Source organism: Bactrocera neohumeralis, chromosome 2 (genome assembly GCF_024586455.1).
Source record: "Bactrocera neohumeralis isolate Rockhampton chromosome 2, APGP_CSIRO_Bneo_wtdbg2-racon-allhic-juicebox.fasta_v2, whole genome shotgun sequence".
Lineage (NCBI taxonomy): Eukaryota > Metazoa > Arthropoda > Insecta > Diptera > Tephritidae > Bactrocera > Bactrocera neohumeralis.
The window spans coordinates 31,259,347-31,279,106 of NC_065919.1; the positions used below are offsets into that span (position 1 = coordinate 31,259,347).

General features: G+C 37.8%; 2 protein-coding genes and 2 long non-coding RNA genes across 5 annotated transcripts; 2 read left to right on the forward strand and 2 right to left on the reverse strand.

Moving 5' to 3' along the window:
* Nucleotides 1–4,470: 4,470 nt before the first annotated feature.
* Nucleotides 4,471–5,364, reverse strand: LOC126764208 (uncharacterized). 2 transcript variants are annotated; one of them, XM_050482012.1, is made up of 3 exons: nt 5,223–5,364; nt 4,919–5,165; nt 4,471–4,660 (listed from the first exon to the last, which is right to left on the reverse strand). In XM_050482012.1, the coding sequence occupies exons 1-3, from the start codon at nt 5,295–5,297 to the stop codon at nt 4,650–4,652; spliced, it is 333 nt and encodes a 110-aa protein (XP_050337969.1). In that variant the 5' UTR covers nt 5,298–5,364; the 3' UTR covers nt 4,471–4,649. The 2 variants fall into 2 exon arrangements, with proteins under 2 accessions (XP_050337969.1, XP_050337963.1); XM_050482006.1 differs by lacking the exon at nt 4,471–4,660 and having other exon boundaries at nt 4,722–5,165.
* A 311-nt stretch (nt 5,365–5,675) lies between these two features.
* On the forward strand, nt 5,676–7,678 carry LOC126764579 (uncharacterized). The gene is made up of 3 exons (XR_007668086.1): nt 5,676–6,036; nt 6,124–6,438; nt 7,472–7,678. It is a non-coding gene; the product is annotated as an uncharacterized LOC126764579 (long non-coding RNA).
* Nucleotides 7,679–8,187: 509 nt separating this feature from the next.
* On the forward strand, nt 8,188–9,012 carry LOC126764378 (protein UXT). Its single transcript, XM_050482081.1, has 2 exons — nt 8,188–8,601; nt 8,652–9,012. The coding sequence occupies exons 1-2, from the start codon at nt 8,421–8,423 to the stop codon at nt 8,903–8,905; spliced, it is 435 nt and encodes a 144-aa protein (XP_050338038.1). The 5' UTR covers nt 8,188–8,420; the 3' UTR covers nt 8,906–9,012.
* Nucleotides 9,013–10,352: 1,340 nt separating this feature from the next.
* LOC126764530 (uncharacterized) lies at nt 10,353–10,882 on the reverse strand. The gene is made up of 3 exons (XR_007668054.1): nt 10,713–10,882; nt 10,453–10,603; nt 10,353–10,385 (listed from the first exon to the last, which is right to left on the reverse strand). It is a non-coding gene; the product is annotated as an uncharacterized LOC126764530 (long non-coding RNA).
* Nucleotides 10,883–19,760: the final 8,878 nt, after the last annotated feature.

Consider the following 19,760-nt stretch of genomic DNA (forward strand, 5'->3'; position numbering starts at 1 on the left):
TTTCAACATAATTCAAAATCAAAATTTCCAGCAATTCCCACAACAGTCGGTTCAACGCACCGGAATTGACACGAGTTTTATCCGGCCATCCATATTGTTATTGCGGAGATCTAACCCCGTTTAGATTGGTAAGTCTTAGCGTAAGCTTGTCGTCACTGGAGCAACGCCTTGCAGCAAGGATCTTCTGAGTTGTGCAGGCTTCAACGTTTTACGTAAAGATCGTGAGTGAGGCCTAGCCTTCATACTGTACAACACTGCGCAATATCGTCTTATCGAATGCCTCGTTTTTTGAGGTTTCGACTGCTGACGACTTCTAAAAGCCGACACCTGCCACAGCATCGACTTTCGTCTACGATTGAAAGCAACAGCAAATCAGAAGCAAGAAAACGAGAAGCGGGGCCTGCTGATGATTTTTGCTTTTCGTTGCTTTCATGATTTTGGCCAATGCTTCGACTGCGACTTCTTCTTCTTCTTCTTAATTGGCGTAGACACCACTTACGCGATTATAGCCGAGTTAACAACAGCGCGCCAGTCGTTTCTTCTTTTCGCTACGTGGCGCCAATTGGATATTCGAAGCGAAGTCAGGTCCTTCTCCACTTGGTCCTTCCAACGGGGTGGAGGTCTTCCTCTTCCTCTGCTTCCCCCGGCGGGTATTGCGTCGAATACTTTCAGAGCTGGAGTGTTTTCATCCATCCGGACAACATGACCTAGCCAGCGTAGCCGCTGTCTTTTAATTCGCTGAACTATGTCGATGTCGTCGTATATCTCGTACAGCTCATCGTTCCATCGAATGCGATATTCGCCGTGGCCAATGCGCAAAGGACCATAAATCTTTCGCAGAATTTTTCTCTCGAAAACTCGTAACGTCGACTCATCGGTTGTTGTCATCGCCCAAGCCTCTGCACCATACAGCAGGACGGGAATTATGAGCGACTTATAGAGTTTAGTTTTTGTTCGTCGAGAGAGGACTTTACTTTTCAATTGCCTACTCAGTCCGAAGTAGCACCTATTGGCAAGAGCAATCCTGCGTTGGATTTCCAGGCTGACATTGTTGGTGGTGTTACTGCTGGTTCCTAAATAGACGAAATTATCTACAACTTCAAAGTTATGACTGTCAACAGTGACGTGAGAGCCAAGTCGCGACTGCGACGACTGTTTGTTTGATGACAGGAGATATTTCGTTCTGCCCTCGTTCACTGCCAGACCCATTTTCTGTGCTGCGACTGCGACTTCTGATTTTTACAAAAGCAGAAGCAAAAGTAATTGCTTATTTTAGAATGTTGCACACAGTCGAAGCACCGAATAGCTTATATTTTGCGACTTCTGCTAATTCGACTGCAGTTTTTTAAACACTGCCATACATACCTGAGAGGTCGTCAATAATCCGTACTATTTCGAGGAAAAAAAAATTAGAATAATTAAACAAGGGTTTCGCAGGGTGGTGTCCTCTCCCTGCCATTGCTTAACTTTTACATCTCGAAACTACCGCAACCAACAGAGGGGTTGTCTACCAATTTGTACGCTGATGATTTCAAGTTATTGACGTCATGAATGAATGAACGAATGGAGTCGATGGCATGTGTCCAAAGGCAAATGGCTATCTCTCCGACCTTTCTCTCCTCGGAACCTCAACAATATCCTCAAGTCGCTAGCGAGCAGCACATGAGGAAAGGACAAAGAAACGTAGTTGGCAACTTACAAGGCAATCGCCGGTTATTAACTATGCCGCACCAATATAGTCGCCTGTATGCAGTGAAACGCAGACGAGGAAGCTCCAAACTTGTCAGAACACTGCACTCCGAACTACGACATGATGCCTCTTGATGTCTCTTATCAAACACCTGTGGACACCCGTTTGCTCCCAGTTAAGGAGCATAATGAACTCCTTTCCAAGCAGTTCCTGCTGGTGTGCTTTCGCAGAAATCATCTCTTCAATCACCTGCATTGGGCGGAATCGACTCCTAGGAGCATCAACAGACTAGACTTCGGTCGCAACTAACTTCTGACAAGCACTGACCGTCATTCACAGTGGAGCCAGAAACCAGGGACTAGTGAATACGGATTTTTAGATGTAATTACAAAGCTTGTCGCGAAATAGAAAAATATGATGTGTGGCATTTTGTTTCTCTCTGCACGCTACTTCCGTGAAAGTAGGACTTTAACCTCGGAGTCAACCACATCACTAGGAAGGCAAATTCAAATTGTAGTTACAAATGTAGTCAAGCCAATCAAAAAATACTGGTCTTGATGAAAGTGAATTTCCTGCAAAGACAAAGAAGATAATATTTATAATTACTGAAAGAAAACTAAGCAGAAGATATAGGATTAGTACATGAGTTCAGCTTTTTAACCCTAAGTTGGAATTGTCTATAAATGCTTATTTATATACATACTAAATACTAAAAACGAGGATAGAGTCATGTGTAGATCTCTGATTTCCATTCACTTGGGAGTGGCCAGAAACAATTATTTATATGGCTCAAGCAGCTCACGACTTCTGGTCTTAGACTTAGTATCTTTTGAGTACCCAAAGAACATCCGTTTGAAGGCGAGCTAAAGTAAGAAGGCGAACCATCCTACCCCAGGGTTGTGCGCTGGGTTTGGGAATCGCCTCGTAAAAAAACGCCCCCAATGACAAAAAAGCAACTGCTTCAGAAGAGAAACCCTCCTTTTGATGACAACCATGACAAACGGATCAAGGACAACATTACTACTATCTAGAAGAATTTTTTTGTCGTTATTAGCCAATGTGGAATCTTCAGCTAAATTTAGGGTACTTTCAAAAGATCCAAAAAGAAACTAGATTTCTATCTTTTATTGTCGGTTTTAGATACACAAAGTACAATTCCCTTTTTCTACCGGGTAAATATTTAACCGACAAGTTTCAAAGTACTTCACAAGTTTAGCTCATAGTATCCACAGTAGTATGCTGATGTGAATATTTCTAAACTTCCTTCATTTGCCAAACACCTTTTATAATAGAAATAGTTATGTAAATGATTAATTCATGGACTTTAATTACTTACATAAAGATAATCGCTGACGAGTTGTTGTCGTTGGAGTGGCAAAAAACATTTCTGGACAAATTTCGTAGAGGTGTCGAGTTGAGACAGTCCTTGGACGGATTAAAATCCGTGTCCGTTCCGATTATTTAGAGCCTATTGTCGCGGACGGGTATTGATGTTTAGCTAGACCCTGCTTTGTCAAATTATAAAGTAAACTGAATCTCGCTTCTGACATATGTACTTATGTAAGCACTGGAACTTTTCTGGACATCGCAGCAAATATCAAAATATTGCACAAATGTTGAATATTCCAATTTAAGAAGTCTTTAAGCCCTTCCGAAAATTTTCGTTTTACGGATTTCAAATATAATATTTAATATTTTGCGTCCTTCATGATGTAGAGTTATGGTTATTGTTAAATCGATCTAAATCTCGGCGGAATTCATTTTGAAATGAGTATACAAATTAAGGAAAATAAACATATTTCCTAGTTTGTTTTGTTTCGATAATTTCAATGTAAGCAAGTACTGAAACGAAAACATTCTGAGAATCGAAACGCTAATACTGCGAAGCTTTATAGAAAAGTTTTATAATTTTATAAGAAAATCAAATAATAATAAATATGTAAAACTCAGCTGCAAATAGTGAAATTTATTAATATCTTATTATTTTATACAAAATCAACTGCAGCCAAATTGCTTGTAATGTATGTATATCAAACCATTATGGTATTTTTGACGCACCCAGTAGCAATGAAATCGCAACGACGCTTCTCCACAAGCATAACCATTGCCAACCAATTGGTATATTTATTGTCATTAGAGTTGGAAATATTCTGGGGTGGGCAATTGATATCATGAAATATCACTCCCGAAAAGTAGAAGTCTACTTTTTTCGACAAATAAATATTTTAGAAAAATAAGGTTTGATATTTATACTTCAATCCGTCAATATGAAATTGAATGCTTATTTTTAGAAATATAAATTTGTTTTGAATTTTAACATACATATGTAATTGAAATATAAACTATGCTATTTTTTAAATAATCAAACTGGACAGTTGCTAAATTTCCCTAAGGCAGGTAAGTAGGTCAGTGCTGCCACTGTGGGCTCAATTAGGACTGGAGGCGCTGGATGCTTGGATCATTCACAGGGAAAATGGAAAACTATTTTCTTATTCCCTTCTGGCGTGCAACTGTGGCAAATATTGTTAGAAGGCAGCATAGAAGGGTGTCTTCGTCAAAAGACACAGGCAAATGAAATAGTTCACTTTCTATATAATATCACGTAAAGATTTATTTTTTTATTTACTTATTTAAACACTTGTTGATAATAAAAAGGCAGCAAATTGGTAATCTTTGCTTCGTGTTGGTAAAATTTGCCAAGGCAGAAACTATTTATACTCTCCCGTGGCAAATGAAATTCTCAATTTTTGCAATTGGAATTATCAAAACACAATAAAAAATACTTTTACGTTTCCTTCAATATACTTATGAAACTTTTTTTTTAATTTCGATTTACAATTTCAGAACTTCTCAGCAGTCGAAAGTTGAATATTTTTTAAAATTCAATGTTTTTTTCTAATCTTGCATTGTTACTTTCATATATATCACTAATTAAGCAATATATCGGTCTAGAATGCCATTATCCAATAGCTGTAAATAAATATACATAAGCAAGTTAGAATAACAGCAAAATAATGGAAGCCATTGTCAATATTATAAAATAGTTTAGTTTAGTATAAGGTTTTATTAATTAAATATTTAAAATAAATTGTACTGGTTTATAAAACGGTTCTTATTACTACATTGACTTCGTTTGGTATGTCAAAGAATCTATTTGTGATTTTAAATCTTTTAAGAATGCATAGTTTTTGTCTAATCTTTCCGCTACTAGGTTTGCCACAGAATTACCTTCAACAAGAATCGGTACTACTTTCTCACCCAAAGCTTGTAGGATTTCTGCGACTTTGAGAATTGTCGCGGGATCAGGTAATCCTGGTATACCAGCCCTTGCCATTGACTTTCCATCCCCTCCCTTGCTGTTATTATCGACATTTGTAGCTTCTATAGACCGCTTGTTACGCGATTCGTTTGAATCCTCAATGGTTGCTTCTGAGGATGAGTTGTCTTCTTCGGAGGGTTGTGGTGTATTGTCGTACTGTAAGACGAGAATTAACGGTAAAACTTCCTTTCGAATATACATATGTTAACTTACTTCAGCGGCCACATGAAAGGCTATCAATAGTGTCATTAAACTAAACCACACAATATTTTGCCTGCAGAGTACCATTTCGAATGAAAAATATGATTTATATTTTGCACTTTCGCGAATAAATTTATTAGTAGAAGAAATGAAAACTAAAATCCTCCTAGCAGATACTCTCCATTTTATATGTGCTTCAGCATTGCATGCTGAAAATGGCATCAATTTTAAGTTGTGATATGTTTTAGTTTCTGCTGGCGTGCCAAACAACTTCGACACTTTCGTTCAATTCATGATGATAATTTGCCAATTTATATGATTGCTTGGAAAAATTCCAACAAAATGTGTAATGTTTTTTCGAGCGGAAATTATCCGGTAGTACTATTTATTATTGAGTATATGATTTTTGAACTTTAACTACTTCATGCCTAATCGTCGTTATTAAAGACGATTTAGACAGCTTCCTTCCAAATCTCATTGCCATGATTAATTATAGACAGGGGTAGTTATTTCGAAGTGAGCTTCCTCTTGCGAAAAAATTGTATTCAGTTATCACTCAAAAGACATATTTTTATTGGCCGGAATGTTTGAAAAATATGTTTGTGAATCATAAAAATAAAACAAAACAGCTGGTTATGAATTAAAACATTTGCGACTAATTGTTCCTTTTGGGTTATCGACACAACCTTATATAATTGAATCATTGAGCTTTGTGTACAAAGAGGAAAAAAAAAGTGGAATACTTATTAAAGTTTGATTTTCTATTATAACGTGTACATATGTAAATTGTAATGAAATCAAATATTGTTCTTAAATACGCGTAGTCGTAAGTTTAAAATTATATTATAGCAAGTCGGTTTATAGGTAAATTACATTTTTCTTATATTCTCTACTCAAAATGTTTATTATGTAGTTCGGTAGCTTTGTACATCTAACTTTTTGGCGCATTGTACATCTAGCTTTTAAAAAGCTCTAAGGTATCAGTATTTCTCAAGAGAAATGAAGCATTAGAATAATAGGATTAAACTACTCCTTTGAAACGCCACTGAAAGTAAAGGTGAGTTCGCGCGGAGACGACTTTGCCGACAAACTGACGTACAAACTCGCATACATATTGGTGAATCAACATCTTGCGACAATGTCGGGTTTTTTATGGTATGAGGAAGCATCAAAAGCCGGATTGCGGGACTTTAATCTGCTAAACCCAATATACTCCACCTAATATATTGTAAGTTTTTTAATTTTGTCATAATTAGAGCTGACGGTTCGCTGGCAGCTTTCCTTTTATCAGAATACTATCACATACATATGTGTTATCAAATTTTAGTTCGTTACACTACCGCCAAGTCTAGATTTTAGCTTTTCCCTTATGTTTAAAATCGGGGGCGCTAAAAAATACGTATTTAGAGTCTCCTGTGCACCCTGTACACGTCGAACAATACGGATTGACGTCATGATTAATTTGGAACCCATACTTTCTCTCTGGTTTTTTCCGCCTTGTAGACGTCTCAAATAGCTGGTATAGTCTCTCGAATTTGTCCCCCTGGATGTCAATAGGCGTCATGCCGACCTACTTTAGCACTTTAGCAACATCGCTTGATATCGTTCGGAAATCACTAATTATTCGGGAAGCCTTTGCTCTAAGGGGGCCGTCGCCCCGAGCGCACCGTATTGGGGGCGCCAAAACGATCTTCGCTGTTTTTTAAAATCCAATTCGGTCAAAAATTCTTGCAAATTGTGTCCAAAGTGTACAAGATATAGGGCGAAAATGGGTTTTTTTCTATGGCTTTTAATAAGATGTCTTGTAAATTTACTATACATTTCCTCAAAAACCGTATTGTGAGAATTTTGGAACTTCAAAATTTGCCTAGAAGCCACGCAAATTTTCCTAAATTTTATATACTTAATATCGAAGATATTTTGTAAAAATTCACTTTTGTTTGAACCACCTCATGAAACTTGTAGGTAGGTAAATAAAGGGGGCGGCAGAACATCCTTGGCCCCGGGCGCCCGAAGTTGTAGCTACGCCACTGGATTTAAGCTAACATTCCATTTGAGCCGGAGGTCGGCTATGTCGGCTTTTGTTCATTTTGCAGCGCATTATAATTGAAAATTGACTCTTTTGAAGTACTACGATTTTTCGATTGGGCAACATTTTCATAGTAAAAGAGCTAAATCGAGAATAAATTAAGTAAACATATCAAAAAAAAATCACTTTAGGGTGCTTAGAACATATATGTAAATAAATTAATGATTTCCAGTTTCAATTTGTCATCGAAGATACATACATATGAAGTGAATTGTGGTTGACCAGGCGCACAGAAAAAAGAGCACAGCGCACAGTTATGAACGAGCGTAATGGACTTCGCAGAATTTGATGTCGTTGTATTATAAAGCGTATTGAAGTTTATAACTAATTTGCGTGCACATTTACCACACTTATTAGAATAAATTATTTACAATTAACAAAAAAAGAAACATTAATATGATTTTGTAAATTATTAGTTCATGTATGCTATGCATGCTAGTAAGATACATAAAGTTGAATAGTGATTCCTAAGTTAGTCCTCAAAATTTTCTGACTGTAAATTAATTCACAGCATATTGAAATTATTCGAGTCTAAAGTTTTTTGACAATGATACTGGATTTAAACTCATTATGTATAGAAATAGGACATCAGAGGAAAGAAAATTTTATTGCACAAATACATTTATGTATATTTAATTTGTATGACGTTGAAAATTTATTTCCATTATATTACAACGGCTATTATTTTAAATATCTATGTCTATTAAATAGTCATGTCACCCTGTTATGTGTTATTTTGTTTCAGTGTTGATTATCAAATATCGTAACTAACCGACTTACGTTCTCTGTTTACCAACAGCTGATTCTTCACAGCCAAAGATGTACAGACTTTTATACCAATAATCGATAGTGTCAATAGGAAGATTACAATATCTATATTTTCATATTTAAGTGATGTTCTTTGAAAGAAGTTCATAGTAAAAAACCTATTTTATACTTTGTTCGTTTGATTAATACTGTAAATTTTTGTAGAAATTATACGTTATATAGTTTCTGTTAATATTCACTCTATAATTGGGATCAAACGAAGATATCGTCTTCTCTAAAGTTTATGTAGCAGCTTCTCTTTTATCATCTCTACTGGCTTGAAAAATCCTCATTTCTGTTGCGAGATATCAAAAATGTCACTATTTACTTCTAAAAATTTAGAAATATTTGTTAATGAATTTCTCAAGGAAGATCTGAAACAACTAGAGCACCATATAAATAACTACAACGGTGAAATTATGGAGTATGTGCAACTCAAAAATACATTAGAGGCGCTAAATGAAAACTCTGATGGTTCCTTTAAAACACAAATGGGTAAGTAAGCGAATTAAATTTTGTTTTCTAATAGCTTATTTATTTCGTAGATATTGGAGGCAATATGTTCATGGAGGCTAAAGTGGATAACCCTTCCAACTCGGTCTTGGTTGATGTAGGAAAAGGTTATTTCGTGGAATTCACCTTGGAGGAAGCATTAAAATTTCTAGAATTTAAAGTAAAAGTACTTACAAATGAATGTAATGTTCTGCGTGAAGAAAGTGTGAAAAAACGGTCCGATATAAAACTTGCGTTGATGTGCATTGCTGAACAAGAAAACTTCTACCCGAACAAACAAGAATAAGAGGCGTTTAAGATGTTCGTAATTTCTAAATACTATTCTAGGCCTTTTGTCAGATTAAGTGGATATAATTTTGAGTATAAAAATAAAACGTTTTTTGTTTTAAAATATTGTATGGCATATGTGCTCCTAGACGTACATTTTTGAACTCATGCCATTAATTCCACTGCCCGACATTTGATGTTATAGAGCCTTTAATGATGACCAGGTCAATTGTCGAGGGAATTGAGGTCTCTGTGAATTTAGGAAGGGAGAGGAAGATCTGAGAGATATTTGTCTACATTCGAACCCATGCCTTCGATTCCATTGCCTGACATCAATCATATGCATAAGAGGAGATGGAAATTCTCTCTGATGGTTGAGGCAGTTCCGAAATATACACGTTAAACTACTCACTGGGTGATTTTTATTTGCGCGTTTATGAAGCTAAGTGCTGTTGTGGTGTTGTACATTTTAAGGAAGTCTTGTTGATCTTTAAGACTCTGGTATCGCGTATTTGAAAAGTGATCAGCGAGAGCCTGATGACCTTGGTTAGGCAGTTACTTCCGTCGAACCTAAATGCTATAGTATCAACATCGTCTTGCTGATGACGCTCTGAATCTACACATCAATGAAAGTAATTGGACGCAGTTTCCTAGTATTTTGCACAGCCGCCGGGTAACACATCTTTTAGTCTTGTCGGTTGAAGGTACCATTATTAATTGCTGGTTAAAATATCTCGGCCTTCAGACCACCACCAGCGACGGTTTATCAGATGAACTATTTATTACAAGTACCCATAGTCCTGGGGCTTACCCTGTAAAGCGATGCGAAAGACATTGCGATTCGAAAGCCCAATGCGATGCGATTGGCAATTGATACTCTGTATTGCTTACGCATCACTAACAATGTTGTTCACCATTGCTTTTTTTCTTTTAATGTAATTGTTGGCATTACTTCCAAAAATGTCAAAGTATAAACGAGCAAAATAAAGAAAATAATAATAATTTGTTCTTCGTTTGTTTGTTAATTTGTTGTCTAAGCGATAAAAGGTTAGTAAAAAATTGCGGTTTTAAAATGTACTTAACATCTACACATTTTATGTTTTTAGCTTCATGCAAAATTTCCGCCTCAATAAGCACGCATTTTTATATGTTTTGGACAACATAAGACCCCAATTAAAAGTCGCTCAAAGGACCACATCAATTCCAGAAATTGTAAAACTGTCAACAACCTTGAGTTCTTCGCACTGGGCGGGTATCAACACTCGATCGCCTAAGATGGGCATTCGGGCTAGCCCAACAATCGGTTTCCCAATGCATCTTGGAAGTGTGCGATGCTATCGAGAAAACTCTGTGCCCAAAGCATATCATGTTTCCCTTGACCATTGAGGAAAAAATTGAAGCAAATAGAACCTTTTACTTGACGTCCGGAATTCCAGGCGTAATTGGAGTGATTGATGGGAAATGAATCACGGAATTAACACTTATTTTTTAATCGTAAACTAAAACACAGCATAAATGCAATGGTGGTAAGAACATTCATAAATACAATAATATACACGTACATACTTATATTGATTCCAGTGCAATGACCTAAAACTTTTTTTTAGATATGCGATCACAAAATGCAGATAAGGGCAGTAAATGGTAGATTTGGAGGCGAGTCGCATGACTCCCACGTATGGAACCTCTCAGGAGAACGTGAAAGTTTGAGGACGACCTACGAAAATGGAAATAGAAGCGAACGAATTCTTGGTGAGTATATATAACTGTAATAATAACTTATGGCGGCTAAATCGCCATAAGATAAAATTGTTATATATTATTACATTATATTGATGTTTTAAAAGAAATTATCAACATCTCTCAGCAACACTTATGTATATGATTTTGTTATTATTATTATAGGAGACTCCGGATATCCTCTTGAACCTTGGCTGCTAACACCATATAGGAATGCGCCAGAACGTTCTGATGAACTCTATTTCAACCAACAGTTTACAAAAGGCCGATCACTAATTGAACGCGTGTTTGGTGTATTGAAAGGGAGATTTCTATGCTTGTTATCTGCAAGAGAGCTACATTACGCGCCTGAAAAAGTTGTTAAAATTTTGAACGTATGCTACGCTCTACACAATATATGCATTTTGTACAAGGTAGAAGTACCAATTAATATTACACTTGATCCAGAAGAATTTTCCACCACTAATATAGATTACCTAATAGTGGTAATTTTATTACTATTGCTAGAAACATTAGGGACGATATTAAAACAAATATGATAAATGCTCGTAACTCAACTTAATTAAAACGAACTATTTGCAAATTAATAAATCCAGTCTTTTATTTCATTATAATAAGGAAAATTAAATTTAAATAATTACAGATTAAATTTGTAGTTTTTAATTCTACTTCTCACAGTTATATAGTTAGTTAACTTATATTTTCCAGTTTCTCAATTTTTGTTCATCATTTTTTTGTTTATATAGAAAATTTTCCTTTTCAAAGCTTAGTCTCCGTTTTTATAATTTATTTCTTTTTTCAATGTTTTAAAAATGTTTTTTATATTAAAATTTATATCGTTTAACACTTTAATCGAGTTATTGTGGAATATAATTTGGTTTTCTTCTTGTTGTTCAAGCAGAGTCTGCTGCTTTTTGCGGGGTGGGTACGTCACATTTGAACATTGTGGTAGTCTGCTGTTTTTGTGAGGTGGGCATGCCACTTTGGAACATTGTGGTAGTTCACTGGTTTGTGTATTTGGTTCGGTAGTGACATGCTGCTTGTAGCTGCACCGAATGACAAGGTACCACTCATTAAATTTATTGATTCCTCTATTGACAATAACTCACTCACTTGATGCTCTAACTGTGATAAGGGTATGGAAAGTGAGGGACCACCTCCAGGGGGAATGTTTAGTTTAGTATCTCATTTTGAAGAGGTTTTGCGCAAAGGGGGAGGGGGTTGGGGGCTTGCTACCCCCCTCATTTGAAAGGTAATGAATGGAGCTTTTGAATAATAGCACCCTTCCCCCCCTAGGACCACGGGGGGCTCCAGGGCAGCCTCCTGAAAATGGTGTAAAATCGCAGTTTTTCCATACAATTTTCACTAATTATTATAAAATGTATGTATTTTTACGCATAGAGTGACTCTATGTTTATTATTTTTATTATTTCAATGAATTAAAGTGGAAATCCACTTTATTTAAATAATAAAAACACTGAAAATTAAAAATTGTATATGTATCGGTAATACCAAGATAACCCAACCAACCATTTATACAAGACCCTGAAAAGTGGGCAATATATTACGTCCATATAACGAAAATTTTGAATAAAAAATCGCGCGATTTTCAATATAAAATATTACATTGAAACAAGCAGGCGCGATGAAACAAGCGCCGCAGGCGAAAATTTGGCGCGATTTTTTATTCCAAATTTTCGTTACATGGACGTATTTTGTTAATACTTTCAACCTTCGATCCGAAACGAGTCCTATGTAAAGTAACCCAAATGTATATAAGACCTACCATTTTGATTCGTTGGGTTATTACTGTCTTCCTTTTGTGCTTATTTTCTTCGTCGTTTGACAGTTCAAATTCAGTAATTTTGCTTACATTTAAAGGAACAGTATAACACGTAATTTAAAGCTGTTTTATTTATTAAATTGTACATAAAATTGCAACTTAAAATTCATAATTTATCATTAATTCAATTAAATATATTTCAAAGAATGTATGTGTGTTAAATTGGTTAAATTTTTTGCAAGCAGTGCAACAAAAACTTCAAAAGAAGAGAGCCATTGTTTGAGCAAATGTGAAAATGTGCGTTTTTTGCTTACTTATATCTAAAAAACAAATTAACATTTAACAATAAATTTACATTTAAACCAAAGTTTAATTCATTGGCTATCCGTGCTATATAAATTTAAAAAAATCCGTGCACGCATTTAAGAGGAATAAGCAATGAAAATGAGATACTAGAGTAAACCCAACCCCTTTAATTGATTACATTTAATCACATTTATAATTTATCTGTGCAATTGTTGGAATTACCTTTTTCCACCTCGCAATGACGCGCAATGGTGGCCCAGCTGCGTTTAAATGGGAAACTAAATTCTTCCATAAATTATTGGAGGTACTTTTGGCGTCTGGTGTTTTTAGCCTTCATGAAATCCACGAGAATTTCAAATTGCTTTGGTTGAGTTTGTTGTTTTATTTTCGGTTCTTCCCTGTAAATTTGTGCAAAATAGTTCATATGCTCGGCGTTATATATTTTAGTATCAATTAAAACGACTAATTTATATTTGAAACTAACATTTTCAAGCAATGCGACTTCTCTATACTTGTAGCACAAAAATTTCGAATATAACGCATGTTTGACAATTGCTTTAGCAAAGCAGAGTACCGCCAATGCGAAAGGGAAAAACTGAATGGGAAAGGGAAAAACTAAATTCGAAAATTTCAAAACTTACTATGATTGTCGAATTACAAAGTACCAAAATTGAAGATGCGAACATTTTCATATTACTATCGTATTACAGAGTAACCCCCCTGGGGTAGAATCGTTACATTCGTGAACGTATCACTCGTTACGTAAAAGCCTGTATTTCGTATTATGAAATACGTTATCGTAACGCTTCTGTCGTAATCTGGCATGATGACATACGTGAACGAGTATATAAAGGTATCCGTTTGTTCGAATCGTCATTCGAACACAAATAACCAATCGTAATAGACAAATTTATGGAAGTGTAAGCAAATTTTTTTAAATTTTATGTTTTTTATAATTTTTAGTAAAAATGAACATAAATAAGAAACCAATGAATGGAATATCTACTTAAAAAAAGTTATTTATATGAGCAAAATTTTTGTATTTTAGTTGACATTAAAAATAAAATTATTTACAAGGTAACGGACATATACATTTTTGAATTAAATTTATTAAAGAATACTTTATTTGGTTTCTTATCGTTTGGTCGATTGCGGTGAGACGGTTCGCTACCCATTTCTTGTGTATGTTAAGAATCGCTTTTTTAAGAGTCGTAACTTATTGTATATTTTATGCAGATGTTATGTAATGCCTCACAATTGTTAACAAATCTTCCACCTTTGTGGAGTGATACCTTCCTCTCTTGCTATATCCTAAAATTCTCCACCGTCTTTTTAAGATTCCAATGCTTTATTCAACGATTCATCTACAAAGAAAATTTTGTTATTGAGGATTCATAATTTGTTTTTTTTTTTTTTTTTTTTTTTTTTTTTTTTTTTTATAGCTACGCTAGTGCTACGATCTCTTAGCTATCTCCGCACTATTTTTTATCCCCATCACTTTCACTAGAGCTCAAATAATAAAACCAAGTTGGATCCATTTTGATATTTAATTAGCTTTTGTTGTGGTTGCTAATTGTAGCACTGGAGGCACTGCTCTGACGTCAGATTGCGTTAAACATATATTATTTAGGACATATTCAAAAGCCTCTTTAGTTAGACGAAATCGTTTTAAAAATCTGCAAAGAAAACTTCGTTAATGAGGTTTCATGATTTATTTTTTATATACCTACGCTGTATTCGGCAGTGCCAAAGGATTGCTGCGATCTCTTAGTTGCCTCCGCACTATTTTTTCATCCCCATCACTCTCACCAGAGCTCAAATAAAAAAACAAAGTCGGATCCACCCTGATATTCAACCACTTTATATTTAAACTAACAAATTTATTGAAAATTTCGCAAAAGTTTTGACAGTTCCACATCTATTGTGACCTAAAATTCGATCCAAAGCAATGTGGAATTTAAAAACTATTGTGAATTGAAAATACATTACGATCCGTTTGCTATCGTATGTCATAATGCCAATCACCGCATACGATTGACGTATCACGTAATTTTCTTTCGTATGTTTGTCAATCCGTGCACGGATGTAACGATTCGACCCCGGATGAAACCTCGTCATTCATTGTGCAGAATTTTGAATTGCCGTGATGCGTGCTAAAGCCATCCGTAGTGTAGTTTTTTCCCGCAACAGTCGTGTGTTATAAATTATTCCCACAAGGGCTGTTTTTTCGGCGATCTAACCCCGTTTGCATCGGTAAGTGTTAATCTTTGTTTGTCGTCATTGGAGCAATGCCTTGCTGCAGGGTTGCTCCGTATCTTCCTGACTCGTGCTGGCATTGAGTCCAATCCGGGAAATGGATGGCGTCATCTTAAGACCTGCTCAGACCTTAAGACTCACAGGGAGTGGACCACGAGTTACGTGGCCCCATGTTGCCTACGCAATACTGCGACACTAGCCTCAACGGCTGTGCAATCTGCACCACCCCGAGTGGCCCACAGAGGACCTCCACGGTACCCAGGAGCTCAAACAGGCAACATAGCTCTCACTCCGACTTGTCCCCCCGCCCCCCCAACCTTCATCACGATCAAATCCTCGCATAGTCTGTTCCGTGTGTCAGACCGTGATACGTCGGAACGTCACATCAGTTAAGTGCGATTCCTGCACTGGCTGGTGTCATTTCCCGGCGTGTTCCGGCCTGCGAACCACGCGAGTCTGCCCCCGCAACACACAACAGCGGAGTCGCTAATCAACACTACAGTTCGACAACCGCCCCTGCGGGTTCTGCAGCTGCAACAAATACCACCTACACGCCACTCCCTCACCCCCAGGATCACCTACGGACATCCGCGACAAACTGCAACGGCTCCAGAGTAAGATTGAGGAGAGAGTTGCACTTATGAATAGGAACGCGTATCGTTAGCTGCGGTCCAAGAAACCAAACTGAACAGCCCCTCAGATCTTCTAAGTTGTGCCAGTTTCAACGTTATACGCAAGGATCGCAAGCGAGATAATGGTGGTGGCCTAGCCTTTATATTGCACAACACCGTGCAGTATCGTCTAATCGATGAAGACATCGACCGCAGGGATACTACCCTAGAATGTTAGGGTATAGCTATCCGGTCAGGCGATGTCGAGCTCGAATATTGCATTACAGGATATCACCCGAATATAGGCGCTACTTCGTGGTGAAAACCGTCTGGTACTAGGCGACTTTAACGCGCACCACGATCTTCGCCATTCCTGCCTGTCAAACGATCGTAGGGGGATGGAGCTTTTGGAACAGATTGACGATTCGACATTCTGCACAATGAATGACGAAGCCCCCACCAGAGTTATGGGCACCTGCAACAGCTCGCCTGATATTACCATTGCTAGTGGTGGTCTGATATATAGCATAACCTGGCAATCTATGCTAACTCTCGCATCAGACCATCTGCCCATAATTATCTCGATCGAGAAACCTCCTGATTTTGCTTATGTGGACAACCGTACCTACCCATTCCTAATACCTTATGCCAAACGACTGCGCGCCACTTACTTTCACCGATGAGGAGGTTCAGAATGCCATCAACAAATCGAAATCATCTGAATCAATTGGCCCTGACGGAATCAACATGCTTGTGCTAAAGAATCTAGGCTCTACGGCAGTAAGCTATCTTACCAAGGTGCCCAACTTGTCGCTGACCACTCCTCAAATACCCGATCTGTGGAAAGTCCGAAGAGTGGTCCCACTACTGAAACCTGGGAAACCCGCCAACAAAAGGGAGTCCTATCGTCCAATAACTCATCCTCTCCCCAGTAGTGAGAACATTTGAGGCCAGCCACTAGCACGGATTCCGAAAGGCGCACAGCACCACCACAGCACTTAGCGTCATAAACGCTCAGATAGTTCGGAGCCTCAACCAGAAACCACCCTGTGAGAGAACGATACTCGTAGCGTTGGACTTGTCAAAAGCTTTTGACACAGTCAACCACACAAAGCTGCTGCAGGACATCGAGAAAACTACGCTTCCTTCAGGATTGAAGAGGTGGACCATGAACTACCTGAGCGGTCGATAATTATCCGTACTATTTCGAGGCGAAACATCTAAACTGAGAAGAACAGGGGGTTTCGCAGGGTGGTGTCCTCTCACCGTTACTGTTTAACTTCTACATCTCGAAACTCCCACAGCCACCAGAGGAGGTTTCCATAATCTCGTACGCAGATGATTGCACGATATTGACGTCGGGCAATGGAATCGATGGTATGTGTTCGAAAGTAAACAACTACCTCTCCGACCTTTCTCGTTTCCTTACTGCACGGAACCTCACACTTTCACCCACCAAATCCACCATCGATTCAGTCGTACGCAGAAGAGGAAACTCCAGACTTGTCAGAACACTGCACTCCGGGCCACGACAGGATGCCTCTTGATGTCTCCCATCTAACACCAACATAGTGAGAGGCTTATGTTCCCAGTTAAGGAGCATAATGAACTCCTCTCTTCTCGCCGGCAACCCTACTCATCTAATGCCCCTTTCCCTTTGGTCTGACCCCGTCGAACCAGCCCATTTCCTGGGCCTCCCGCTAGATGACATCGACGGCAACATGGATAACCCTTACCATCCTAACGGGGATTGATAACCGTTAAAACAACCACAACAACATAAATTACGATACCTTATTATAAATTTAGAATTGCACTGCGGATATAATGATCCAAGGGCCTTGACCTGCATCTACAGACGACTGTGCAGATAGGACATCGGGAAGAAAATAGAATTAACGGCGCGATTGTTATGGTCAATGATATCGATGTCATCGGCATGCGCTAACAGTTGTACACCCTTATACAAGAATACACCTTCTCTATTTAGGCCTGCTAGACCAGATTATTTTCTCCAGCAACAGACTGAAAAAGTCACACGATAGGGAGTCTCACTGTCTGAAACTTGGCTTGGTATCAAAAAGGTCGGAGAGGTCGCTCCCGTATTAGCTTTGCGGGGATACCAAGTCCAGACATTGTATCACAGAAGCAGTTCTTTATCGTGCTGTCGAAGATGGCTTTAAAATCGACGAAGAGGTGGTATGTGTCGACCCTATTTTCACAAGTCTTTTCCAAGATTTGGTGCATAGTGACTATCTGGTAAGTTGTTGTTTTTCCAGACCTGAAGCCACATTGATAAGGTCCAGTCGGTTTGTTGACGATGGGCTTTAATCTTTCACATAGTACGCTCGGTGGCATACTTTATGCGTTTTTTGATGCACAGAGGTGGTTGTGCCAAAAATACCTTCTTTGCCCACCTTGGCGTTAAAGTCGCTAAGCACGATATTGACATCGTGGTGGGGCAGCTCATAGAAGACAGCTTTGTTCACATCGTCCTTCTCTTCCGTTTGGGCGTGAGCGCAAATCAGCGATATGTTGAAGAACTTCGCTTTGATGCGGATTGTGGCAGGACGTTCATCTTCGGGGTGAATGCCAGGACTCGGCGACGGAGTCTCTCTCCCACCACGAATCCACACCGAATTTGCGTTCCTTTCGTCCATCGCATTTATTGAACGTCGGTGATGCCAGCCTTTACCTTTACGAAAACATCAACCAGTTTGGCATCGGCACATTCCCAATTAAGGGATCGGACATTCCTGGTGCATGCCCTTAAATCATAATTTTTAATACGTTTGCAATGGACGTCATCAAAAATGGAGTGTTTCTTTTTCATCGGGAGTGGTTTCTGCGTGGCGGATCCCAAACCCAGCGCGCAACCCTGGGGAGAGATGATTCGCCTGCTCACTTTAGTTCGCCTTCAAAAGTATGTTTTTTGATTACCCAGAGGATACTTGGTCTAAGATCGGAAGTCGTGAGCTGTTTGTGCCATATGCAAAATAATCATTTCTGGCCACTCCCAAGTGAATGGCACTCAGAGAACTTGCGACGCTGCACATTAGGTCAAATGAGCGTTTTTTCTGTGCAAAAGTGATAAGAATCAAAGTGCCGTTTTACTTTTGTTGTTGTTGTTTTTTAATTGGTAATACTCCAAAACAAAGACACGTGATTTTTGTTTGTGCTAAATATAGAGTACCGTTACACACGTGTGCGTCAAAGTCAATCGATGCAAGTCTTTCAACAAATGTGATTGCAAGTTCAGTAGTGATTGGTCATCTTTAAGAGTGTGTTTATCGAATTGTGTTGATAATAATTCATTAGTGGAAAATGGAAAATAAAGCTACAAGTAAGAATATATGTATTTAATTAACATTGGCTTATATGTATGTCGCTATACTTGATAATAATTCATTAGTCTACATAACCTTAAAACTGTAGAATTTATCTAAAACTTTGACTTCTGTAAGACTTCAAAAATTTTGACCCCATTTGACCCCTTTCAAATTGATGATATAAATAAAGTAATAAATAATGAGTTATTTGCATTTTGTTTAAACACCTATTCTTTGCGTTTATCTATTTTTGTTTAGGAAACCTCTGCATAAAAAAAGCTGATTTGTTTGATATTTGGCGAAAAGAATGCACAAAAAAAGGAAAGTTTGATGCTGTTTTAAAATATGTAGTTGGCAAAATTGAAGTTAATATACTTTCGGATGAAATTGAGAAACATATATCGCAAATATTACATTTTTACATTGCTAAGGAGAGTATTATAGTTTTGTTCACATAACGGTTGATTGTAAGTCCTAAAACTAAAAGAGTCAGATATAGGGTTATATATACCAAAATGATCAGGGTGACGAGTAGAGTCGAAATCCGGATGTCTGTCTGTCCGTCCGTGCAAGTTGTAACTTGAGTAAAAATTGAGATATCATGATGAAACTTGGTACACATATTTCTTGGCTCCATAAGAAGGTTAAGTTCGAAGATGGGCAAAATCGGCCCACTGCCACGCCCACAAAATGGCGGAAACCGAAAACCTATAAAGTGTCATAACTAGGCCATAAATAAAGATATTAAAGTGAAATTTGGCACAAAGGATCCCATTAGGGAGGGGCATATTTGGTCGTGGCCCCGCCCCCTACTAAGTTTTTTGTACATATCTCGGAAACTACTATAGC

Excerpts from the sequence above, each read along its gene's own strand:
- LOC126764208 (XM_050482006.1), bottom strand. The coding sequence starts at position 5,297 with ATGGTACTCTGCAGGCAAAATATTGTGTGGTTTAGTTTAATGACACTA. Across the intron at positions 5,166-5,222 it reads CCTTTCATGTGGCCGCTGAA|TACGACAATACACCACAACC; the intron begins GTAAGTTAACAT and ends CTCGTCTTACAG.
- LOC126764378 (XM_050482081.1), top strand. The coding sequence starts at position 8,421 with ATGTCACTATTTACTTCTAAAAATTTAGAAATATTTGTTAATGAATTT. Across the intron at positions 8,602-8,651 it reads TTCCTTTAAAACACAAATGG|ATATTGGAGGCAATATGTTC; the intron begins GTAAGTAAGCGA and ends TTTATTTCGTAG.